Genomic DNA, 22,175 nt, shown 5'->3' on the forward strand with positions numbered 1-22,175 from the left:
TTTTTTTTTTTTTTTTTTCTCTCTGTTGTCTTTAAAGAGCCCCTACTGATTTGCTTTTACTAGCTGGCTGATTTTTTTAGAAAATTGTTTGGTTTGCTTATCATGTTTTGTGTCTTGGCTGATTTGTGCTAAACCTAACATATACATGCTGTTATGTTCCCTTCCCCATATCCCCATTTGATGCTTAAGTAGTTTATGTGTTTTTCTGCTTAGACTATTATTGATCATGGCTGCTCTGTTAATTAGTCCATTAATTTTGCATGCTAAATCTGTATTTTTTCCGAGCCCCATTGAACCCAATCCAATCCAAGCCCTATTGAGCTTATCTTGTTCTACTTGAGTAACCCTTGTAGGAAACCTAGTTGTCTAGGCACCCTCCTACATCATCTTGGTATTAGAGCATGGTTTTTGGTTGGTCTTGTTATGATTGGGTGTCGATGTTACTGTTTACATGTCTTGTCTGTTGAGGTCTAATCTTCATCACAACCTGTCCGTAATTGAGTCTGAGCTAAGGGAGTGTTACCTTAGGTTAGAAGACACCCTCTTTCTCCTTGGTTTGGTGGGACCAAATAGCATTTGACGCTATGCCCACCAGAAACACATTCTTGAGAGGGAAATTTCTGACCTTAGGATCGAGAGGGCCAACTACCTTTCTCAATTGGAGATTCTGAGTAGACCCTGAGTCATTGTTGGCAACCATACCTTGGCTGCCTGCTTTCTTTATATCCACCCATAGTGGTAGAGCATACCAAGACATGTCTGACCCTCCTAGTACCACCATTCAGCCAGAGCAATGGGTGAGAGCCCTCCAACGGAACGAAGAGTTCCTAAGAAACCTCCAAGCCGAATTACCTGCCACTAGGGCTGAACGGGAAGCACTGGTGGCTGATAGGGAAACACTGTTGGCTGATAGGGAAACATTGATGGCTGATAGGGAAGCATAGGCTACTCATCTCCAGACCGTTACCACTAGGCTTGCCACCCTTGAGACAAATGCCCTAAACTCAGACAGACGGCAAGGCCACAATACCTTAGGCACTGGACCTAGAATAAGAGCCCATAGACCTGAGATAGAGAACAATGACAACCACACTGATGGTTATGACCGGATAGGGGATATTTTTCTAGGCACAGGGCGTGGTAGAGGTCGGGGTAGGAGTCGAGGACAACCTACTCCAAGGCACAATACCCATATGGAGATGATGAGGGTTATGAGCATTATGATAGGGGCTTTGATGTCAGGCGGATGATTAAGGTAGATGCCCCTACCTATGATGGTCAGATTGATGCTAGGATCCTTTTAGAATGGATTAAGTAGATGATAGGTACTTTGAGTTTTATGATATGCCCGAGGAAGTCCGTTTCAAATTTGCTAAGTTCAAGCTTATCAGAGCTGCCCAGGACTTCTGGACAGACCTAGAGTACCAAGAGGCCAACCTAGGACTTGAGCCAACCACAACATGGGTAGAAATGCAGGAGAGGCTCAAGAGGGAATTCTTGCCTATCACCAATAGGCTACAATTGTTGAATGGCATGAATACCCTGAGGCAAGGAAAACTGACTGTGACCGAATACATAAGCAAGTTCAATGAGTTGAAAATTAGAAGCCGTATTCGGGATGATGTTGAGCAGACACTTTCTAGATTCCTTACTGGGTTCAACTCGGAAATCCAGTCATGTATGGCACCCCACCTGGTGCGAGATGTTCCACAGGCCTTCCGAGTAGCCCTTGAGGTGGAGTCCTTCATGAGAACTTATTCTCAGAGGAAGAGCTTTCAAGCTGGGGAGTCCCACTTTAGGAAACCACTCCAAGGCTCAACCAGATTCCCAAAACCCCCTGTTGCACTACAACGTCAATTTGATAATAGGGGTAAAAACCACTATGTGGGGGAGTAGACTCCAGAGGAAGGTGACCAAGAGGGCTTTCAGGACAATGAGTATGAGGACCATAGGCCAGATGAGACCATATCTGATGAGGACGCCAAGGAGGCCGGTGACTTCAAGCTTGGTATTGTGCAATGCATGGTCTCACAACCTAAGAGTAGCGATGATTGGCGGCAAACTAATATTTTCATCACTTACACATGTCATCAGGGCAAGAACTGTCGCGTCGCCATAGACAACGGGAGTTGCATGAATGTGGTCGCTAAGAGCGTTGTTGCTCGAATGGGCCTCAAACCCGAGCCCCACCCGAAGCCTTACAAGGTTGCCTGTGTAGATCAGTCCACCATTCCCGTTAATCTGAGGTGTCTAGTTCCCCTACACTTTGCAGGATATGAGGATCGAGTGTGGTGTGATGTCCGAGAGATGGATGTTGCCCACATCATCCTAGGTAGACCCTGGTTATATGACCGGGATGTCACCAATTATGGGAAGTCTAACACCTATATCTTTAAGTTCAAAGGGAAGAAAATTAGACTAACCCCCAGTGCCCCTAAGGAAATAAGGGTTCTCGAACACAAGGGAAGTACCTCGGAACACACCCCCACCAAAACACTCAACATTTTAATTCAACAACAATTTGAAGAAGAGTGTCAAGAGTCGGGTGATTTATGCTCTAGTTGCCATACAGAGTAATACCGATAGGTCACGCTTATAAACTGAGGCTCCTAAAGAAGTACAACCCTTGTTGAGGAAATTTGAGAGGTTATTCCCTGAGGAACTACCCAATGAATTACCACATATGCGTGACATCCAGCACACTATTGACTTAGTTTCAGGATCCTCTCTCCCGAACTTACCCCATTACCAAGTGAATCCCCAAGAGAACGCCGAACTCAAGCGGCAAGTGGATGAATTATTACAGAAGGGATTCATTAGGGAATGTCTTAGCCCGTATGCAGTACCTGCCTTGCTCACACCAAAGAAATATGGCACCTGGCATATGTGTGTTGCTAATAGAGCCATCAATAAGATCACTGTTAAGTATAGGTTCCCTATCCCTAGACTTGATGACATGTTGGATATGATGGCCAACTCATCGATCTTTTCGAAGATTGATCTCAAGAGCGGGTACCACCAAATTCGAATTTGGCCTAGAGATAAGTGGAAGACAGCCCTTAAGACGAAGGATGGCCTTTTCGAATGGTCAGTCATGCCTTTGGCTTATCAAGTGCACCTAGCACCTTCATGAGAATAATGAATCAAGTGCTTCAACCATTCATTGGCAAGTTCTTAGTGGTCTACTTTGATGACATCCTCATCTATAGTAAGACTCTGTCTTCCCACTTGGATTACTTACAAAAGGTTTTCCATGTGCTTTTACAAGAAAAACTCTATGTCAACCTCAAGAAGTGCACCTTCATGAGTGATCAGGTCATCTTCTTAGGGTTTGTTGTGTCAGCCCAAGGAGTATCTGCTGACCCTGAGAAAGTGAGAGCGATTGTAGAGTGGCTTGAGCCAACTAATGTCTATGAAGTGTGAAGTTTTCATGGCTTAGCCACTTTTTATGGGAGGTTCATCTACCGGTTTAGTTCCATTATGTCTCCTATCACGGATTGCATGAAAATTTCAATGGACTAAGAGTGGTACGAAGGCCTTTAATGAGATTAAAAAGCTTATGACTAAGGCCCCCATCTTGCACCTCCCAGATTTTTCTAAGGTCTTCGAAGTGAACTGTGATGCATCTGGTATTGGAATAAGTGGTGTCCTAGGATAAGAAGGACACCCTGTTGCCTACTTTAGTGAGAAGCTTAATGAAGCTAGGCAACAATATTCCACATAAGACAAAGAATTCTATGCGGTTGTCCAATCACTGCGCTATTGGCGACATTACCTTCTACCGCAAGAATTCGTGCTATTCTCTGACCACCAGGCTCTAAGATACCTGAGTGCCCAAAAGAAACTAAACCAGAAACATGCTAAGTGGGTCGAGTTTCTCCAAGAGTACACTTTTGTACTCAAACATAGACCTAGTGTCGAGAATACCGTTGCAGATGCACTAAGCTGGGTAAACATGTTCCTCAGTCGCACAAATGCTAGGAGTCGGGCTAGTGTGTTACTCCAGACCATGAGTGTAAAGGCTATAGGGTTCAAGCGAGTCAAGGTGTACCTCACCTATCCTGATTTTAATGAGCCGTTCACTTCTTTGAGTGGAGGTAACTCTGTCAATCACTCGGACAACCTACTTCGGGAGGGCTTCTTTTTTAAGGGAAGCAAGTTGTGCATTCCCAGGACCTCACTCCGAGATTTCCTAATCTGGGAATTGCACGTTGGGGGAGTCGTTGGCCATTTTGGTCGAGATAAGACCATCGCCCTCGTTGAGGACTGATTCTTTTGGCCAGGACTAAAAAGGGATGTTGCTAGAGTTGTGAGTCAGTGTAGGACATGCCAAACTGCCAAACAACAAAAGCAGAACACGGGATTGTACACTCCCCTACCCGTTCCCCATGCCCCTTGGCAAGACCTTAGTATGGACATTGTGCTTGGTCTGCAAAAAACTTCGAGAGGCTATGATTCTATTTATATGGTTGTAGATCGCTTCTCAAAGATGGCCCATTTCATCCCATGCTCTAAGACCTCTGATGCGTCCATAGTAGCCAAGCTTTTCTTTGACGAGATTGTCAAGTACTATGAGTTGCCCCTCACTATAGTGTCCGATAGGGATGTTAAGTTCACCAGTCATTTTTGGAGAACCCTATGGCGGATGATGGGTACCAAGCTTTGTTTCTCTTCTGTCTTCCACCCTCAGACCGATGGCCAGACTGAGGTTGTCAATAGGAGTGGGAAATTTGTTGCGTTGCCTCATAGGAGAACATCTTACTAGTTGGGATCGAGTCCTTAGCCAGGCCAAGTTTGTATACAGTAGCTCTAAGAACCGTACCACTAGCCTGTCACCCTTTGAGATTTGTTCAGGATACCAACCCCAGGCACCCATAGACCTTGTCCCAGTTATCCAATTCTAGGACCTCCCCGTCAGCCGAATCTTTTGCTCAGCATATACATAATTTGCATACAGGTATAAGAAGACAGACACCACTGAGCAATGATCAATATAAGTAAAAGGCAATTGTGCACAGAAGGCTACAAGAGTTTCAAGAGGGAGATATGGTGATGGTTAGAATCAAGCCGCAACGTTTTGTTAGCAAAAAAACTAGCAAACTACATGCTCGTAGCAGAGATCCTTTCAAGGTACTTCAGAGGATAGGTGTCAATGCTTATGTCCTCGATCTACCAGCTAGTATGGAAATCAGTAACATTTTCAATGTGAAAGATCTTGTCCCATACCATGGTGCCTCTACCATTACCCCCTTTTACCTTGATGACCTTGAGGACTTCCCTTTCACCCTTGATGAGACTGTTGAGCTAACCCAACCACTTCCCCCAACCTCCTTACCACATGTACCTAAGGTCACAAGGAGAACTAAAGAAATTGAGGAAATCCTTGATGAAAGGACTGTATCCATATATACAGGAGGTTCGAGAGAGTTCTTGGTCAAATGGCGTGGAGGTCCAAAAATTGACAACACTTGGATCCCAGTGCAAGAAATCCAACTAAACACGGATCTGCTTGAGTACTACATGAGCCACAATTCACCGAAGGTGAATTCTTCCAAGCCGGGGAGAGTTGATGGGGACATCCACGTGTACCAGCGGCATAAGTGTAAGACCCAGCCACGTTTGCTCTCTATTTGGCTGGAGGAAGGTCTCATAGAAGGAAATTAGAGGAAAGAAGATCGTTCCAGCCTTCCCAGAGCTAGACACGACTCTCTCTCTGCTCCCAATCAGCCAATATCTGTGGCCCACCAGATCTTGTTCACTTTAGTAGTTTTGCTTTTCAGAATCTTGTTATTTAGTTGTTGTGATTAAATAGGAGACTAAATATTTATCTTATTGGTCTATTAGGTATTTTCCTTATTTCAGAAGTTGTGTTCCTAAAGTAACTCACTTTTTTTCTTAGTTAATAAAAATTATTGAAGCGGCCAAAGAGCATCCCCAATCCCCACGATTTTCCCTCTCTCCCTCAATCTCGTTTCTCTCTTTTCTCTCTCTTCTTGTCTTTCTCTCCTCTATGTCTCTCGGTTGTTTCTCCCTTGCTGTATTTACTGTTTGCAAACTGCTGAAGACTCCATCGATTCATACAAGCTTCATCGGAATCATTAAGGATCACTTCAACCACAAGCTGTACTTTCATCATCAACCAAAGTGGATCGCACCTCTATATTTTTTTTGGAAGACTTTGGTTTCTTTTCTTCTCCTCAGACCTGGACAGCAATAAGGTAAGTCATTCCCTTCCCCATTCCACCTCCATTGATTCCTTTGTTACCTTCCCATCCCCTCCATTGAAGTCTGAAACTGTCCTACTGTTTTCAAACCTTTTTTTTTTCTTTTCTCTGTTGTCTTTAAAGAGCCCCTGCTTGTGACAACCCAAGAATATGGCAACTACCAGACCGCCTGGGAGATCGGTGATGTGTCCCCACCAATAATACGGCAAGTACCAGGGGGTTTGTGAGATAGGTGAGGGTGTGCAAACTTTAGTCTCACATCCCCTAGGGAGAGATTACTAAGCTAGTTAATAACCTCTAACCTCCTTAACATAGCACAAAGCGTTTTAAAGCCTTGAGGCCCATGACCCAAAGAGGACAATATTGTACAAGGTTAATGGGGCCGAGGCGTTACATTGCTGATTTGCTTTTACTAGCCAGCTGATTTTTTTAGAAAATTGTTTGGTTTGGTTATCATGTTTTGTGTCTTAGCTAATCTTTGCTAAACCTAACATATATATGCTACTATGTTCCCTTCCCCATATCCCCATTTGATGCTTAAGTAGATTATGTATTTTTCTACTTAAGACTATTATTGATCATTGCTGCTCTGTTAATTAGTCCATTAATTTTGCATGCTAAATCTATATTTTTGCTGAGCCCCATTGAACCCAATCCAATCCAAGTCCTATTGAGCTTATCTTGTTTTAGTTGAGTAACCCTTGTAGGAAACCTAGTTGTCTAGGCACCCTCCTACATCACCCATTCTCTTACACAATTTGATCTAAGGTTTTGGATAAATGTTGGCCTAGGTGGAGAAGAATTCTCCCCTTCCAGAGAGACTGGATTTGGGTTGACATGACCAATGCTAGAAAGTCTCTTAGTGATAAGATTAGCTAGTTGGCTTTTGGAGGGACTGTATCGCATATTTGGAGGGAACACAATCTAAAGAGATGGACCTCCAATATTAGATCCTTTTGCCAAATTTGGAATTCCATCTCCTTTGAAGTTTCTAGCAAAATTTCTGGCAGCTCCTCTTCTAGTGTGTACTCCCCAAGAAACATCCATATTGTTGTTTCCTGAGGGTTGCCTCTTCCTTGCTCCCCCCCCCCCCCCCCACTCCTCCTTAATGCAGAAGTAGATTATAAGGAAACTACCCCAGCAATTTATAACCCCAAACAACAATTTCACACCCAATAGCCAACTTGATAATAACCAGAAATAGGACCAGGAACAAGAGAATAAGATCCAAAAGTAACCCCCACAAGATAAAGACAAACTAACATAGGAAAACCCAAAATAGAACCAATCGGCCAGGAGAGAGAAAGTCACCTACAATAGGGCCAGAAAGAGAGAGAGAGAGAGAGGGGCAGCTGCAGCTGTGGAGCTCAGAATGAGCTGCACTCCTGGTCGTAGGTAATCCCTAGTAAGGGTACAAAAACCCAAAAAGTTGGAGGACTTCTGACGGCTGGTTGATGAGATACAGGTCTTCTTGATATCTGACCTAGGAGAGAGAATAAGAAGAATTCTGCAGGATCAGCAGCTTACCAGCTTCAGATGGTCTTCAATAGAGGATTGATTGGTCCTCTTAGAAAGTAGAATCAGTCCCCCAAAGGATCTGCAGATCAGATCTCAGACTTGGGCAGCAAGGGAGGTCAATTGGCTTCAAGAATAGGAACTTCTTGCCTTCTTGGTGGTCGATCTTAGCAGTCCAGGTCTGACTTAAATTGGATTGATTAAGGCAGCAACAGTGAACAGAAATAGACAATCGATTGCAAAAATTAAAGAGACATAACAAAGGGAAAGTGGGGGAGTAGTGGCTATCTTAGCTCGGGCTTCTCACCCACAACTATCCCGACTATTCTAAGCAATTGACTGCAATTTTCTTTATTCAAATCTAAGAACTTAGAGTATATTAGCTCCTCTATATAAAGAGGGCAGAATAGCAATCATACCTTAGCTAGGGGTTAGATTCCCAATAGGTTTAGAAATTACATAATAGGAGTTGGACTCCAAATAGGACTAGAACTCCAACATGGAGTAAGCAACTACTTAACTAAGAGCCTTTAATGGCAGAGCACAATCGATGGGCCCATGGGCCTTATTAATTAATGTAAATAATTAATTACTTAATGCAATAACCGATGGGCCAAATGGGCCCTTTATTTCTAACTAATAACTTAGCTACTCAGGTGGACTTAAGTGAGGTCGGTGGGCCCATTTTGGCTGGTCCTCTTTTCGCTGGGCCTTTCTTCCTATGATAGATCCTCCCAAAGTGGGGATCTACATCACCCCCCCCCCACCCTAGCGGGGTGTGTTAGCCCTATGTATTGTAGGTTGTTTCTTTCTTTCTTCTCTGTCCCCCTTTTTTGGGGGTTTCCCTGTTGTTTCTCTTCTTTGGTAATGAATACTTATTCACCAAAAAGAGAATCCCCAATGATCTCCTTACCTAAAGGGTGTCACAAGTTTTCCTTTATGCAGGGCCCTATAAACATAGAGCTATTGTCTTGGGAAGCATAAGGAAAAAATCTAAGCCGGGATGGGAGGAGAAAATTTTCCAAAGAGGTTAAGAGGAGAAAAGGCCACCAGGTTCAAAATCCCAGACATTGCATCAGAATCTGAGTCCAGTATCAGGTTTTGAACCATATCAGTGTTATAGATCATCTATATGAAAGCAGAATGCAAGTGACACCAACTAAAATCCAACCTTATTTCTTTTTTTATTTTTGGTGGGGTGGGTGGGCAGGGCCAAATGGAACAATGATCCAACCAAAGGAAAAAAGAATGCCATCACAGTGGAAAGGGTAATACCTGATCAGATCAACTAGTTTTGAACGTGAAATCTTAAACCCAGCACTAGCAAGTGCATCAACCCTCAAAGATGCTTCAATGGCTTTAAATGATTTAGTCCTGCAAAGGCAAGCAACAATGAGCAGTTTTTAGCAGAACAGGGTAAAATATATGAGATGAAAAACTAAATCAACGATATATTATTAACCAGAGTTAGTCAGATAATGGATTAACCTTGGTGGCTCATATTCTAAAGCAAGCAAGGGTATCTTTGCACAAGAGACTGGGACATTGCCAACCTACACAAAGAAGATGAATTACAAATGACAATTATACAGATACATTCTATTCTACTTAAACATGAGCCTAGCAGTTCTCAGAAATAAGTTTCCACAAAGAATTCATCATAAGTGAAGATTCACCCCCCCCCTTTTCTTTACAAAGAATTGTCATATCATTTGAAGTTTCATATCCTTAAGAGTTCTTCAAATCGATCTTCAAATTCATGGTAAATGATGACAATAACTGGCGATGTCAGCTCCAAAGATCACTTCTGTACTACTTACCCGAGGACACTTCAATTCTTAAAATTTACTAATATCAATATTCATTACAAGCAAACCAACATGCCAATACGGAAATACTTATACAACTTGTGCGCAATCAATATCCTGTTTTCAATTAGAAAGAATGTGCCACTAAAATCACTCCCCCCCCCCCCCCGGCGGTCATATATCAACTAAGTGCATTCTTATCATATTTCACAGTTTCATGAATAGACTAATTCAGAAACATATCTTGGAAAATATAAAATAAACAGCTGGGATTGTCTGTTTCATGTTATCCAAAATCACAACTCAGCTACAAACACACTAAGAATGTATAGTAATTGGGTCTAATTCAATCCACTAAACAAAAATTATTTTAGTTTCAACAATCTACTAATAAAAGTTGACAATAGTTCTTCAGCATTATTTTCCATAGAAATGTAAAATATTTATGCTAGCAATATAATGGGAAAAAAAACACTCTACCTTGTCCAATGTCATAACAAGAAACTCAACAAGTTCTGGAACTATAAGAACCTGAGCCCCCTTCTCGCCCTGGAAAACATGAACAAAGGATCAACCAAAAACACCTCATCAAGGATAATTCTGAAGGTTACAAACAGAGTATCATGGACTTTATATTAGAAAATGCTGCATGGAGGGTGAAGAAACCAAGAAAGTGAATCTTGCTAGAAAGTGCCTCGTTTTGGGGGTCCATGGACCTCTGTACCATGGGATCATCCTAAGTACTTTGGTTAATGGTTAATTATCTTTCCTATTGTAATTAGACTTGCTAGGCTAGGTAAGACTTTTATTTCTATTTTATTTTGTCTTTGACTCTTAGTAGGCTGCAACCAAGAGTCAGTTCAGTAATCTATATAAACTGCTGTTCACGATAGGGAGGTAATTCCTCTATTGTCCAGCTTCTCTTCCACCTTGATTCTCTCCATCTCGTCTTTGTCTCTGGTTATCTCAGACTTTGGTACTATTTCAAATCTAATTATATATATCCCCCTTCCCAAATCCACCCCTCCCGCCCTCCCCAAAAAAAAAAAATGTCATCAGATATAATGCAATCTTGGACCAGCCAACATTTCAAGTGTTCCCAGAGAATGAGGGATTTTCCTGCCTCTGTTGCATGTGAACCAGAGATCCTAATTTTCTTATAGATTTTTGTTGGTGTATGATGTCTTGTATTCTGTCGCAGTTTAATCCAGGGAGTACCGGTGTAGATGCTCCGACAGGACAGAACGGCCCCTCACTCGAATTTTTTATTTGAGGGCAGTTTTGTACTTTCCGGATTAAGGTTTTTTGCCTATATATTTGTAGCGAGATTTACTTTCTCTACAAGCAATTCTGAGAGGTGTGAGGAAAAGCTTTATAAACATTCTCCATTGATAGTGAAGCAGAATCTCACCTCACCGAGGACGTAGGCAATTTTGCCGAACCTCGTAAACCTGTGTGCATCGTTTGTTTGTTATTGTTTTTCCATTACCTTCTGGATCGTTATTGGGGTTGTGTTTCGACAATTTTAATAATATTCACAACAGTAATAAGTAAATCTATAGTTTAGGCTATGCTTGTCATGATAATCATATTCCAAAAGTTTAGGCATGAAAATTGTGAGAACCTCACCATGATATAGCCAGGTTGAACAAGTACACCTAATATCTTTTGAGGTGACAATGAATGAAGTCACATTCACTCACACCACCAAGATTGATTTTCAAACAATATTTTTTCCCATACTAATTTTATCATATCCAAAATATTCATAATCTGACTAATCAATTGAAAATGTAACCTGTAAGAGAATATCTCCAAGCTTCTCCCTTACAATCCCTGTACCAAGAATTGCGCCAAGGAAGTCACCATGAGAACAAGGTTGAAACCCAAAATTTCCTGTGATACTGGAAGGGAGAACCCTTAAGCCATTGGAGACAAGAGCTAACTGAACCAAATAAAAGTTCAAAATATGCATTGCAGACCTTAATGCAGCAACAATATCTGGATCGGTGGTCATTACTTCAAAGTGTCCAACCGAAAGCCGACAACGTTCAGCCTAGGAAATACCAATGGGAAATAAAATGAATGAATGCATTATCACCAAAAGTAATTAACAATGATAATAAATAAAAGTAAGAATGTACTTTTAGAGCTTTGGATAAAATGAACCAGCAGTAATTATACCAACCTGTGGATATCCTCCCTGGGCTACTGCTTTAACATCAGCCAATTTCTCCAATGCAAGCATTGATTCCTTTAGAATGGGTGGGGTAAGAAAATCTGTGTGAAGAACTTCTCTTCTGGACGATGCCCGTCTTGCCTTGTGAATTGAGAAAAGCCCAGATTAAGAATCATCTCAAAAAGTACCATATAAATGAGGAGAAAATTTCAGGGTCAGCCCCAGTCAGAACTTACTGCTGCTTCAATCTTCAAAAGTATTGATTAAAGCAACCTTCCATTGACTGCTTCCAATTAAAAAGACAGACTAAATTTATGACCAAGGGCTGACCCAGGGAATTTCTTTGTGGAGGATTAAACACCATTTAAAATAACAAGAGAAAGATTTTGTTCAAAAGAGAAACGACAGAATCGAATATTTACCACTTAGATATGCAAATACCATTTCAAGAGTATGCTTCACAGCCTCTATTGCATTCTTATCCCCCACTCCTTTAACCAAAGTATCAGTACTGTCATCCCACTTTTTAGCACTGATCACACTACATATGCCTGCAAATATTTCGAATTCAACATAGAAAAATATTATTTTTCTTTCTTTCTTCAATAGTTATTTCTTTTGCAAGCATCAGAGATTACATACCTGAAGAATTCCAAGGAGTTGTTACGGGAGGAACAGAGCGATTTCTTATTCCATAATGAGAGAGCTTGTGACTGTGGAAGGGTCGAAGGTCTGCAACTACCCTTATTGCTTTCCTGAGAATCGCCGGAGCTGCAAAGCTGTTTGCTGCCATTATTCTCTGCCTGGGTTGCAGGCCAAGCAGACAAAGAACTAATGAGATACGGATACAAAGACTGAAAATTTGTAGCAGTATACTCACTCAATTCCATCTGAACCGTTGATCTGGTTCTAGATGAATCTTGACCATCCATTGATTTAAAAAGATTAGGGAAATCCACATCCTCATCCCTCGCATTTGACCTTATTATATCTACCTCTCGAGTTTCGCTTATTACAAATAAACCCATCGAACATAACACTGTGCCGAAGAAGATAAGAAGGTAAATAAAAGAAACGATGGGGAAGAATAAAGCAATAATCCCAGCGAAGGTTACGACGTGAAGAGGGGTAGAAGTGCAGATCTTGTAATGCCAATGATGGAGGGGGAAGTAAGTAACGAAGAAGAAGAGAGTGAAGAAGATGCCATTGGTGAGGTTGAGAGGAAGGGGAAAGTATGATTATAATTATGATGATCCACAGCTTCTGTTTGCGGAGTGATGGAGTTGCTGACGCTGGGTAGGAGTTTTCTTTGGTATCTAGTGGGCAGCTTCCTTGGTTGTTCATAGGAGAAAAAAAGGGCTAGAGAAGAAAGGGGGGGTGAAGAGAGTCTTGCTGGCGACGCCGTCCTACCTACCTAGCCTAAGTTGTACAAGGGCAGAATTTGATGAGGGGAGGTGGTTTGCATTCATATATAGAGTAGCCGAAGGAAAGGGTGGGGTAGGGTAGGGTGAAGAGAGTCTTGCTGGCGACGCCTTCCTACCTACCTAGCTTAAGTTGTACAAGAGCAGAATTTGATGAGGGAAGGTGGTTTGCATTCATATATAGAGTAGCCAAAGGAAAGGGTAGAGTAGGGTGAAGAGAGTCTTGCTGGCAACGCCTTCCTACCTACCTAGCCTAAGTTGTACAAGAGCATAAGTTGATGAGGGGAGGTGGTTTGCATTCATATATAGAGTAGCCAAAGGAAAGGGTAGGGTAGGGTAGGGTAGGGTAGGGTAGGGTGGGCGCCCAAGTCAAGAGAACCACACGAATGAGTGCAAGATATTGTAGTCACATGAGGATCACATATTTATGAGTATGTAGGAACCTTCGTTGGTTTAGAGATGATAGGTTGCCTAAGAGCTGACGAGAAGCCTTCGCCACAATTCTTTCCTTGGTTTCAAAGGAGGGTTTTTCTAAATCTCTTGTTCGTTGGTAGGTTGAAGCTAAGGGCAAAATGGGAGTCAAGTTAAAAAAATGACTCCACTTAATGGATTGACCTTCAAAAGTTTATTATGCTGTTATGTTGGATGGGTTTATTTGTAATAAACGAAACTCAAAGGGTGAATGTAATAAGGATAAACACAATAGGAGGTTGACGTAAATTTCCCAAAAGATAACAAACTGAGAGTCCGTACCATCGAGGCTCAGTTGGAAGTCACAAAAAGGGCTAGCGATTCCATCGTCTCAAGCCGCACAAAGCAGACAACCATCGTCCCTATTGTTGTTGTTGTTGTTGTTGTTGTTGTTGCTGCTGCTGCTGCTGCTGCTCTCTCTCTCTCTCTCTCTCTCTCTCTCTCTCTCTCTCTCTCTCTCTCTCTTTCTCTCTCTCACTCTCTTTCTCTGTCCCTCTCTGCTCTCTCACTCTCTCTCTCTCGCACGCTCGTTGTCTCTGTTTTTCCTAAGGTTACCGTGAGCCTTAGTAAGTGTTAAAAAATTAGACTAATCTGGGGTTTCATATAGTTCTGGGGTTTGTTGGCAATGAGACTCGGTAAATATGGTTCTAAGAGCAGATATATGAAGAGGAATGTGCCTGAGTTTTCTGAATGCTTTTCACTTCCCTTTCTTTTTTTGTTTTTAAATTGTATTCTATGTTTTTTCTTTTCTGGTAGTAGATTTTTCTGCAAGTGCTCAATGGCATGAGGTTGGCGTTTTCACTTAACAAGACTTGATGGGCTTATTTTTTATTATATTTTTTAAACAGAGATTTTGGTTCTCCCTTGGTGAACTGTGGATTTATGCGCTTTGTTTAAGACTGAGGGGAAATTAGCTCATGGGATAACATTTCATCTTATTCTTCTTGTTTAAGAAATAATTAGAACAATGTGGCTGAAATAATTAGAGCTTTGTTATAGTATGTCTACTTAACAATATTGATCTTTGTCCCCAAAATGATCCCCAAACTCAATTGGGATAAGAAACTCCACCGATTTTAATTCTAACAATGTAACAATTACCTACTTTTTTTTTTTTTTCTAAACTACCAGTTGAAGTGAGATCTCAGCACAACTGCTTCATGATGTTTTTAATACTCACTTTCTCTTCATTATTCTCCTCACCTTATTTGAGAATTTGTTGGGGAAAACAAGGAAATTATTTATGTATGTATGTGTAATGGAACAGAGTACTGATTTTAGAAGGATGAATGCCCTACCTGCTTGTGTCTGAAATCTGAATAGTGCCCATCAATTTGGACTTCTGATTTTTGACTTAGGAGGATGATGTTTTTATGGCCTGCTGGGATAAGGTTATTGATTGTTGTTTTAGGATGATGTTTTTTATGGCCTGGTTCTTTGATTTTCGGGATGAAAAGATTTGTTCCCAGATACTTTGCATGGATATCCAGATCCTTCACTACCCCAAAATTATGCGGACTTTTTTTATGAGATAGATGGGGGTCTTTTTGCTAAAATGGATTCTACATTTAAAGAGATTGATTTGTTGGCTAGATAAATGTACAAACAGATGAGATAATTGATTTAATGGTAGACACTTCATCCTTTGATGATCTGGTCACTTTAATTCCTAAAATTGATAGGTTTGAGGAAAATATAAGGGCTTAATGGACATCCTTCCCTAATTCATTGGGAAGGATTTTTGGATTTGAAGGCTTTTAGTCTGGAAAAAAAAACTATATTTGAGGAGAGAGAGAGAGAGACGCATGTGCTGAGAGGAAAGGTTGATTAAGGCCAGTCCAACCTATGTTTTGCGTCTCTAAGGTAGTACTTACTACTCCCATTGGGGATGGGCATCCCTTCTTCGATCTAAGCGCTAAGTATGCCCAAACAATATAAATCTGTAGATAGCTAGTGCTTGGTAATCGCACTCTTTTTCCAAGAGTAGGGGCGGGGATGGAAAGACAGAACTACTCCAACCGCTCTGACCACCCGATACTTCAGGGGTTGGCACTGAAACATGGAGTAGGGTTTAGGATAGGATCCACGGGCTTTGGGATAGCAAGCACTAGCTCCCAGTGCGACTTCATAAGAAGGGGTCAAGGATGAAATACTGGATAATGAGAGAGACGTAGTTCTTACTATGGCGCTTCCTTCGGAGCCCAGGAAAGGTCCGAAAGCACCTGCAGCGGAACTGGAACAAGAAGGTAAACCTTCTTGCCTTGGAACAAAGGAATTGAGTGATTATTCCAAGCGCTAGTACCGAACTTACCCATTCCCTCGCTTGACTTGACTACCTTCATATGAAAATATTTCATGTCAAAAGTGAGCCTTCCCCTCCGAAAGTGCCTTTAAGTGATAGGGGCAGCTGGGACGTGAAGGGATGCTGGTGGTTTAGATGCATGCATCAAGCTCCGGATCAAATGCCGGTGAGTTGGATGCCGCTGATCTATCCACTGGATTTATCAGGAGGGCCTTTCACTATGTCGTATGAATGCACTCAAAAGTCAGGCGCTACTTAGCCCAAATGGATTTTGCCCTTTCTGGAATAGGATATGGAGAAGATTTAATCTTCCCCTCTCTTTCACAACTCAGGCACCTGGTTGGCCCGACCATTCCTTTAGATTTCAGCCTCTCACCAGTAGCAGGTCTGCCATGAGCAACAAGCCACATGAAGGAGTTGGCCCTCGGCGGGCATGACCTTCCGAAGGAGTTTATTCTTCAGCTTTCTCTTCTTCTTGGAACTTGGTGCTCGACGGTGTCTAGTCCTTTGAGGAGCCAAAGTTGAAGTTTGATGTTGTTGGGCAGCCCTTGCAGCAGCAAGCTTCTTGGTCCTTTTGTTGACAAAAGTTTGCCACCCATCGCCGTGCAACTTGTCCTCTAAAGCTTATGAGTTCAAGTCTTCATCAGGGTAGCTCTATCGGCTAGGGCAACCAAACAGTTTTTTAGGAAGAATCTAGATGAATCCAAATGACAGACTTTGGGCAACTAAACAGTTTTTTAAGAAGAATCTAGATGAATTCAACTGACAGACTTAGGGCAACCAAACAGTTTTTCAGGCAGCTTCTAGGTGAATCCCACAGATAGACTCAGGGTAACCAAACAATTAGTCATTCAAAATTACAAATCCGCATAATCTCATTCTATGGAATTATGTCCAGAATCAATACATGCACCAACAGATTTACACAACCAAATGCTACGTAAGGGGGCGTTTGGTTCGAATTATCCATTGGATCAGATTCTAAGGATTTAGGATTCTGGATCTAACTCATATGAATTTGGTAAAAAAACTGTTTGGTTCCCTTGATTCTGTCATTTGAGTCTGAGTGGAAAACTGTTTGGTTACCCTGATTCTGTCACTTGATTCTGAGTGAAAAACTGTTTGGTTACCTTGATTCTAGCCATTGATTCTGAGTGTAAACTGTTTGGTTACCCTTAAGTCTTTGAACCCATGTTCTATTGGGTTAAAAAAAAAATCCAAAAAACAAAACCAAAAACCAAAATTTGTTCCACACATGTACTTTATTGGTTATTTTTTTATTTTTTCTTTTTTTATGGTAATATGTGAAAATTTTAACTGATGGACATCCCTATTATTGATGGCCTTCAAACCTCGATAGAGCAACCCTCTATAGATGAGAAATTAAGTCATAACTAAACAGAATCATGATATGTTGGTCAGATCAGCAGTAATTTCATATGCTTCATATCTGAAAATTGCCCAAACCAGAGCTTGATTTGGATTATGGAGATAGATCTTCTTTAAAGTGGGTAGAAACAATAGTCTCCAACGACTTATACAAGTAATATAGGTACTTAGGACCAAATGAGAGAAGAAGCATATAAAGGTATAATATAGTATTGAGTTCATCCAAGTACTATTAAATGATAATTAAGTCTTTCTATATATATATAAAAAAAAAGATAATGAAACGTTTATCATTACAATGGCTTCGGCCTTTTTGTTTTCCAAAAAATTCCAAAAAAATTCATCCTACATTTTTGTTTAAATCAAGCTTCTTGAGTGTGTCAAGAACATCTCTCAATATCCTCATATGACCCTCCGATTCTTTTATTGCACCGTTCAAGTATCCTTTGATATAGTCTGATGAAGGGGAAGGAGATGATGAAGTTAAGGTTTTCGAGCATAGTAACCTAGGTGGAGTCTGGTAAGTATGACAACTTGGGCTTGAATTTGATATCCATTCGAACATTCCACAACCTTTGTTTTCAACCTATATAGCAAATATAATCATCTTATAAGAATAAAAGGAAATAAACATTCACATCTTAAACATCTGAAAAAAAATTAAAATATAAAATATAAAATTTAAGAAATTCATACCCCAGTTGATTGTGGACAACACCAAAAATATCGACCATAATTTACACTTGTCTTCGCAGTTCTAACCTTACATTGACCGTTCCCACACTCACACATCTTAAGATGGTCAACCCACATGAAGAAGGGGCAATTCAATGAACATTTAAAAAATTTCCTTCCAACATGTGACCCTGACTTAGAAGTGAAAATTGAACTATCTTTACCACAGTAATCACACTTCGCAATAGCACAAGCGGATACATTCGATGTCATCTGTAAGTTAACACAAACATTTTCAAGAGATGAAATATGCATAGAAAATACTGTCACAGACTTAACATAATATCAAGTTACATCAACCAAACACATCAAATTTCTATTCAAAAAACCATTGTCTTCGAATTCTTCACACTTCCTATTGTCACCTCAATTCTTCTCAATCTCTGGCAAGTACATCTCAAGTAGATTTCGCCTATCTTCTACTCTTGTTTCCAAGAAGATAATGGCAGAATTCTTCTTGGCCATGAAATATTCCTTGGCCTTAAACTTTTGTTGAAAATTGAGGTATGGAATGGTATCAACAACATCTAAAATTGCTCTCCCAAATTTATACTGAGATTCACTCATTACCATCAAATCGATTGAGTTAGCAATCGATTTCAATGGACTTACCACCTTTTCAGTTGCACCCTTCTTCCTCTTTTCTCTACCACTATTGACGGACCCACGAGGTCTTCCTCGAGAACGGCTAGTACTACCAATGGGAGTGGAAGGAACACTTTCTTCTTCTTCAATAGGTTCATAGTCAACACCATCATTGTTCCCTATTCCCTCAACCTGAGTACCTGTCACGTCCATCATAACTTCAGTGGCAGCTTCAGAGGGGATTGTTGAATCATTCCCAGTTGCCATCTCTTTCCTTAGCAAAGCTCCAACTTCAAGGTGAATTGGGAGCACACTATGTTCCTTCCAATGCTTTTGTTCTTTTTTCTAGCAATATAAAGGACAATGTCAATGTGCTTATGTTGTAAGTAAGAAAAAAAAGAACACAATTATATAGAAATTATAATTTAAAAAATTCCATTATACCCTATAGTCATTCCAGAAGTATTGAGGAGCATCAAATCTCATATCAGATGCATTCCAACCCAATCCACTTTGCTTCTGTAGGTCACCCAATGCTCTAAGCCTTTGCTTCCAAACCCGGAAGTAATTTCTCACTTGTTCACATTCGTAACTAGTAAATAATTTCTCTTTCAGTTGGTTGGCAATTTCAATGAACTGCTCTTTTTTCAGTCTATTATCTCCACTCTTACCACTCTTATACTGCTTCAATATACACTCCAACATGTAATGAGAAACGGCACTAGGCCATGAAGCAATGTCCTGTGACCTACTATTAGAATCTCCTGTTGGTTCCATCACATCAAAACTAACAAAATACACCATATACAATGTGAGTATATTTCATTAATACCAAGTAATAATAACACTTACTAATTGAGAAATTCATAAACATAGTATTGCAATTTAGTTAATAATCCACATACATGCATCCCACAACACAAAATTTTAAACCAAGCAATAATAACAATTACCAATTGGAAAATCCATAAACCTAGCATTGCAATTCAGTTAATAGTCCACATACATGCATCCCACAACACAAAGTATGTTTATGTTATACAGTCATCCCAAACCATGCAAAATTTTAGAACCAAGTATGTTTAAGTTATACAGTCATCCCAAACCATGTAAAAAAAATTAAGATTGTCCACATCAGAAATACATTCCAAATAAAAGTTAATCAATAACAAATATTTTAGTTCATAAATACTCAATCTGAGTTGGACAAATCGTCTGCAACCCAATCAGCCCACATATGGTCAGCAATTTGTTCTCAAAATAGATTCCAATCACCATTCTCCTGCACATGATCCTCGCCATCAGAACTATCATCTTCAACATCATCATTTACTTGGTGAGGGGTAGATTGGGTACTAGTACTATCTTCTTCAACCTCTTCATCCTCTTCATCAGGCCATCGTTCTTCTTCTTCAACATTATTCTGTGTTAGAATGTGGTTGTGCAACAACACACATGCCAACACAATTCTTGCTTGTGTTTTGAAAGGATATTCTGGTTGGTTTTTCAAGATCTTGAACCTTGACTTCAGGAGGCCAAATGAACGTTCAATCATATTTATTAATTGTGAATGTCTCAGGTTAAATAATTCCTTTTTATCACTTGCTGACTGATCAATATTTCTCCACTCTTTCAAATGGTATCGAATGTTTCGATATGGCCGTAAGAACCCCGCTTGGTTAGCATACGCAGCATCAACGAGATAATATTTACCTCGTGGCAGCACCAATTTTCTGTCACTGTCTCTGTGCAATGCATTGTGTAAGATTCGAGCATCTGATTCTGATCCTTCCCAACCAGAAAGAATGTACGTATATTTCATGTCAAAGTCATAGGCAGCAAGAATATTTTGGGAAATATCACCCTTCCTATCACGGAACCTCGGATGGTCTCTTAGATGGACCCACGCAGGGATATGGGACCCATCTATGGCTCCGATGCAGTCCTTGAAATAAGGGTAAAATCTTCCTTCATTACTTGTTATTCGATGATGCACTACGACCCTTGGAGGTTTCAATAGTATCGGGTACAATTTAATGATTGCTCATAATACAAGGTTAAAGTACCTACTTACAGTTTCACCAGAATGTCCAAACTTGTGTGCAATGACGCGGTTTTTAACATTGTGTCCTACTGTTTGTAGAAACATAACTAGTTGTTCATTCACTTGCACAGATCTGCTATCCCTGAATAAACCCTTCTCCCTAATCAAATGACTTAAACTGAAAAAAGCCCTCTCGCTTAATCTTATTTGTTCTCGACAAGTTTTATCAGTGTGAGTGATAATTCTCTCTGTTTCAATAATACCGCGTAGGGGTTCACAACGGTATGGCTCTTTCTTCAGATATTTTTTTATATACTGGTCTACTGCTATAACAACAGCAGTCGCCGCAAAGATTATGATTTTCCTTCGCCTCTTGTAGCTGTCATCAAACTCCATTGTAAAAGTAAATCTACATTCAAATTAAACAAATAATAAATTGGTGCTCTATAGAAGAATCAGTTACAAATCGGTGCTTTACAAGACTTAAGTTATAAGCTCCAATTCTACATAGTGTAGTACATGGTACTATTGGCACACAAAATTCTTTCATTAATATAGACTCAATCAAAATATCAACAGAGAACAAAGAATCATTCCCATTTCAAGAAAAACATAATAGCCAGAATTGACCATTGCTCTTCATTAACAATAAACATTACTTGAAATCAGGCAGAAATTAGTCCACTTAAATCAAATTTGAACCGAATTAATAAGACCATGCATGGACCGAATAAACTAAATTAATTCAATATGATTCAGTTTTGATGTTAAGAAAATTATTCAGTTTTAATTCAATTTCAATTTGTATAAGACCTCAAATCATAGCCCACATATAAGATGGAAACTACATAATGCAGTGCAAAAAAACTTACATTTCCATAACAAAATTCAAGAAATGGGTAAAGTGAATTGCAATTGCCTTATACCCTAAAAAGAAGTTGGGATAGCAATTTATTAAGGCATGGGGATGCTCAGATTTTGTTTCTACACATAAACACACAAAGTTGGAAATATGAATGTAGGGCCTCCTGATGCTTACCTCAATCAACTCTATTGCTACTTGGGTAAGTTCTGTTTGCCACCTGCCCTACTCTGAACCAGACATCTGGTTGCCTGAATCTCGAATAAGGTCTGAAATTTTTTTCCCCACCTACAACACCATTTCAAATTTAAAGATATAAATCAAAGACCCATTTGAAATATTTGTAGATATATACTAAACACATTTATTTGTAAATACACAATACAACAGGGCACCCCAATAAAAGACAACAAGGAGAGCACAACAAAGAAATAGCAAGAAACCATCTGTAAAGATGCAATGCAACAGATACCCCCAAAGTTCCCAATGAAGGTTTTTCACCTAGGTTTTTCACCAAAGAGACAATAAGTAGGCACCTTAAGAACCTTGACTTCCACATACTTACAGTCTTACCTTGTACATTAATTGATCCCCGATCCGTTCTAGGTTCATGCTAAACACCCCTCGACAGGATCCAAGT

At 40.3% G+C, this 22,175-nt stretch overlaps 1 protein-coding gene across 1 annotated transcript; it reads right to left on the minus strand.

Moving 5' to 3' along the window:
* Positions 1-8,750: 8,750 nt before the first annotated feature.
* LOC122076825 (putative RNA-binding protein YlmH) lies at positions 8,751-13,141 on the minus strand. Its single transcript, XM_042642405.1, has 8 exons — positions 12,369-13,141; positions 12,168-12,277; positions 11,736-11,867; positions 11,530-11,603; positions 11,346-11,451; positions 10,028-10,096; positions 9,228-9,292; positions 8,751-9,113 (listed from the first exon to the last, which is right to left on the minus strand). The coding sequence occupies exons 1-8, from the start codon at positions 12,517-12,519 to the stop codon at positions 8,924-8,926; spliced, it is 897 nt and encodes a 298-aa protein (XP_042498339.1). The 5' UTR covers positions 12,520-13,141; the 3' UTR covers positions 8,751-8,923.
* Positions 13,142-22,175: the final 9,034 nt, after the last annotated feature.

Source organism: Macadamia integrifolia, chromosome 1 (genome assembly GCF_013358625.1).
Source record: "Macadamia integrifolia cultivar HAES 741 chromosome 1, SCU_Mint_v3, whole genome shotgun sequence".
NCBI lineage: Eukaryota > Viridiplantae > Streptophyta > Magnoliopsida > Proteales > Proteaceae > Macadamia > Macadamia integrifolia.

Excerpts from the sequence above, each read along its gene's own strand:
- LOC122076825 (XM_042642405.1), bottom strand. The coding sequence starts at position 12,519 with ATGGCAGCAAACAGCTTTGCAGCTCCGGCGATTCTCAGGAAAGCAATA. Across the intron at positions 11,868-12,167 it reads TGAAGCATACTCTTGAAATG|GCAAGACGGGCATCGTCCAG; the intron begins GTATTTGCATAT and ends TCAATTCACAAG. Across the intron at positions 9,293-10,027 it reads TTGTTATGACATTGGACAAG|GTTGGCAATGTCCCAGTCTC; the intron begins GTAGAGTGTTTT and ends TTCTTTGTGTAG.